This window comes from Sinocyclocheilus anshuiensis, unplaced genomic scaffold, assembly GCF_001515605.1.
Source record: "Sinocyclocheilus anshuiensis isolate Anshui unplaced genomic scaffold, SAMN03320099.WGS_v1.1 scaffold7, whole genome shotgun sequence".
NCBI lineage: Eukaryota > Metazoa > Chordata > Actinopteri > Cypriniformes > Cyprinidae > Sinocyclocheilus > Sinocyclocheilus anshuiensis.
In genome coordinates, this window is record NW_015549582.1 from 1,958,467 (window position 1) to 1,962,491 (window position 4,025).

The 4,025-nt window shown below is 36.4% G+C and overlaps 1 protein-coding gene across 3 annotated transcripts in view; it reads left to right on the plus strand.

The window, feature by feature from the left end:
• LOC107657814 (importin-4-like) overlaps positions 1-3,682 on the plus strand; it is a 6,302-nt gene extending 2,620 nt beyond the window's left edge. Inside the window, exons 1-9 of one of the 3 annotated variants that reach the window (XM_016446062.1) lie at positions 518-796; positions 1,049-1,135; positions 1,214-1,293; positions 1,405-1,446; positions 1,666-1,794; positions 2,357-2,536; positions 3,255-3,320; positions 3,426-3,527; positions 3,594-3,682. In XM_016446062.1, the coding sequence (XP_016301548.1) occupies positions 731-796; positions 1,049-1,135; positions 1,214-1,293; positions 1,405-1,446; positions 1,666-1,794; positions 2,357-2,462 (510 nt within the window). In that variant the 5' untranslated portion in view covers positions 518-730 and the 3' untranslated portion in view covers positions 2,463-2,536; positions 3,255-3,320; positions 3,426-3,527; positions 3,594-3,682. Of the gene's footprint in view, positions 1-517; positions 797-1,048; positions 1,136-1,213; positions 1,294-1,404; positions 1,447-1,665; positions 1,795-2,356; positions 2,537-3,254; positions 3,321-3,425; positions 3,528-3,593 lie in introns of those variants that run through there. The other 2 variants (XM_016446061.1, XM_016446063.1) reach the window with 2 other exon arrangements.
• Positions 3,683-4,025: the final 343 nt, after the last annotated feature.

Consider the following 4,025-nt stretch of genomic DNA (forward strand, 5'->3'; position numbering starts at 1 on the left):
GTACAACTGCAGCAGTGGAGGACTATTATTCTGCTGCGTGATACTGTGGAAGAACTGATGAAGGCACAGTTTGATCTTCGGCTGACCAATCAGCAGAAAGGGGTGTTTTATTCCCGCCCACATGTAGAAATCAAATATTCAAGCTGTTTATTCATTTTTCCACCCATGAACGAAAACGAAAATTTAAGCTGAATTCTCGTTTCTCGTTTTTTGGAGAAAAACGAAAAAACGAAAAAGGAGCCGTTTTCTCATTTTTCTACTTTCAATATTAAATCAAAAAACGAATGATCGAATGATACACGGATTTTTAGAGACTTTTCTGCACACAAAAACTGTTTTTTTTTTCTACAGGCTCGTGCGCAGTAAATTTCGACCTCCATAACCACAGCTGGCGCTGTTGTTATAGTAGCGCTCATATCGTCTCTCTGCATCACATGTTCTTATTTATTAGGCTGTGGTCCCTTTAACATCCAACTCATGCGGCGTTTTCTACTTCCATCCCGCGTGGTAACTTTAGGAAGTCGTGCATATGAAGAATATTTCCACATGACAGTTTATTTATGTTAGACCGACATCGATATCTAATATTCTTATGAGTTTCATCTGATCCAAATCGTGTCTAAATACTGTCAGATTGTCATTTGCCTGTCATCAGCTTTGGTCTCATGGCCGGTGTAGTTTATTTGATAATTTTGAATAAATAACGGTTTAACGTTAAACGGTGAAAATCATGTCAGAAGAGCTGGAGCGCATCCTGGCCCGGCTGACAGAACCGGACAACGCCGTTATCCAGCAGGTAACGTTAGAAATACCTATATGAAACTGTCATCCTGGTATATTTTATGCATTTAATATTGATTATGTGAGTAAGAGGACGTTATCAGTTATACGTTAGCTGTAAAGAAAAGTGTAATTATTGCGTGTCTTTTAAAGTTCTGGCGAGCATTAGCGTTATTCGTGGACCTTTTGTGTCAAGTATTTGTTTGATTATCTTTTCATAATTTCTACGCACATGATTAAATTTAAGTTATGTAATGTCCCTTATCAGGCCACAGGTGAGCTGAAACAGACATTTAAAGATCCAGCTATCATCCCTGCTTTATGTGCGGTTATGACTGGATCACAGAACCCACAGGTAACTTACTGTCATTAATTTTAGCCTTTATGCTAGTTTTCATAGTCCTAAATTTAAAGCCTATAATTCTTGCTTCAGGTCCGTCAGTCGGCTGCAGTGATGCTCAGGATGAGAGTCAGAAAACACTGGAAGAAAATCAGTCCAGACCACAGAGAAAGGTTTGGGACTTATTACTTAAATAAAGCAAATGATAAGATAATAATTTTCATTTACTTTTCTGCTGTACATTTTCTAATTTGTGATCAGTTGTTTTCATCCCGCTCCCTTAGTCTGAAGGCAGTGGTGCTGCAGGCTTTACAGCAAGAAACTGAGTAAGTCTGGCTGTGCATGGTACAGAGTGATAACATAATAATAACACAACCATAATACTGAAGGATGACTATATTTACATTTGCACTGTACTCCCCAAGTAGAATACTGTGTTCCTTAGAGCTACAGTAACTGTGGTAATACCAGAGGTTACTAATACACTTTGGCATATGCATTTTACTTCAAGTTTTTAAACATTTTTCTTTATATCCATTTCTCAGGCACACAGTTCGCCACTCTCTCTCTCAGCTGAGCGCAGTTCTGGTGAAGCATGAGACCCCAGACCGCTGGCCTGCTCTTCTCGCCCTATTAAACCAGTCTACTAAAGCAGTAACCCACAGGATAGACAGGTAACCCTGCTTAACTTGTTACAGAAAATGTCTGAGCCACTACCATGGGATATTTATTGTATCAGATCATTACCGTATTCATAAATCATGGTTTTGACATGATACCATACTGCATTACTGCAAAAATTTGGTACTTTAAACATTTTGTTAGTGACCAAAAAGACTCTAATAATATTTATTAATAATTAATTTATTTCGAATTAAAATTTATTTTAGTTGTAAATTCATTAATATTTGCTATTTACTTATTTACTAATTTGAACATGAATACATTTATAGTAAATGTATTAATAATTATATAAATTATAATAAATGTGTCAATATAATAAATGTTTATATGTATTAATGTATATAGCTATTTATTATTATTAGAACAAAATTATTAATTAAAAAACAAAATATTAATGTTTAAAACGCTACAAATAAAATAAAAATTTTTAGTAAGTAAAAAGACCCTGTGATTTTTGTTTTTGTTTTGAATGAGCACATGATTGAGATGATTTGAATTTCTTTGAAGTATTACGCTGTCTGTTCTCACATATCTACTTTAAATTCTGTTCAGGTGGTCCTTTTATTGCTTAGCAAAGTGGTGGGATCAAACCCGGAGCCCTTTAAGCCCCACTACAAGCAACTTCTCCAGCTGTTTGGGACTGTTCTCCAAGACCTGAACAATCCCACGGCTCTCTACTACTGCATTCTCACTCTTACCGCCATCACGGCCTACACCGGCACAGAGGAGATGGTCTGTTCTGCTTCTTCTGACTGCTGTAATTGGCCCTTGGATAAAAGATTAAAGGCCCTGATATACTCAAAATGAAGTTCTTTTTCGTTCTTCATTTAGGGGTAAAACGAAGTTCGAAATACGTGAGCAGCGGTATACTGCTATCGAACATCCCGACGCCGCCCACTCTGATGGGCGTTTATATGGATATATAAATATGTGCTGTGCACTTTCCTCTCAGTAACAAAATAAACACAACAAAAATGGAGAGAACAGCAAGCATTTTTAATAAAAAGCATCTGTTCATAGCAACATGGGTATGCTTGCACGAGCTCTGCAAATTAGCACTCCCGTGACGTCACGTCACATGTATTTACATGGCACTTTATTCAATATATTGCTTAAAAGCAATCAGCAGTATTAAAGTATATCGGGGCCTTAAGGCCTGGTTTCACAGACAGGGCTTAGACTAAGCCAGGATTAGGCCGTAGTTCAATTAGAACATTTAAGTAATTTTTATAAACATGCCTTAGAAAAAAAACATTACTGGTGTGCATCTTTAGACAAAACAAGGGCACTGACATATTTTAAGATCAATCAGTGCAAGTTTCTTTCAGTTGAAACAGCTCAGACTTGCATGTTAGTCTGGGACTAGGCTTAAGCCTTGTCTGTGAAAGCGGGGGGTTAGTGTTTAATTCCACAGCCAGCATGTTCAAAATGTTGATTTTCTTTCTTTCAGAACCTGATGCGATCTCTGATCCCCAAACTGCTCATTGCTCTTAAACACCTCATTCAGGCAGACCAGGTGAGGACACTTTGATACAGCCTTGCTGTGTTCGTATGCTAATGCTCTAATCAGGGATTTCATTATGTGCCAGTGGTTTTAAAGTGGCTTTGAATTTCTTGTAAGGACCAAGCCAGTGAGGCGATGGAAGTTTTTGATGAGCTGATGGAAAGTGAGGTGTCCATTGTTGTCCCACACATTGCCGAAATCGTCCGATTTTGCCTGGAGGTTTGTCTACACATCTAAATAGTGATTATGTTGATTTGGAGTTATTGTGTAATAAAGTTTATTTAGTTTCTTCTAGATCAGTGCGGATGTCTCCCTTAGTGATTCTCTGCGCGTAAAGGCTCTGTCATGTATCGCTGTTCTCATCAGACTTAAAAGCAAGGTAACTGTCTTTCCTTGCCTTTGCTTTTCCTTCTAAAGCACAAAACTCTCTTAATGAAATTTGCATGTTCATATTTAAAACATTTGTCTAAGTAAATATTTTAGTTTTCAAAATTTCACCTTTTGTTTGATCTGCTTTTATTTTGGATTTTTTTGTATTATTTGTTGTGTTTTTCTCTTCTTTTTCATTTAAAAAAAACCTGTGTTTTGAAGTTGCGTAAAACCAATCGGTGAGATTTATATCTACAATTAATTTACAATTTAAAAATTTGATTTTTATTAACCGTTTATGCATTAATAAATGTAAAATTAATATTAAATTGTATTATATGTCAATTG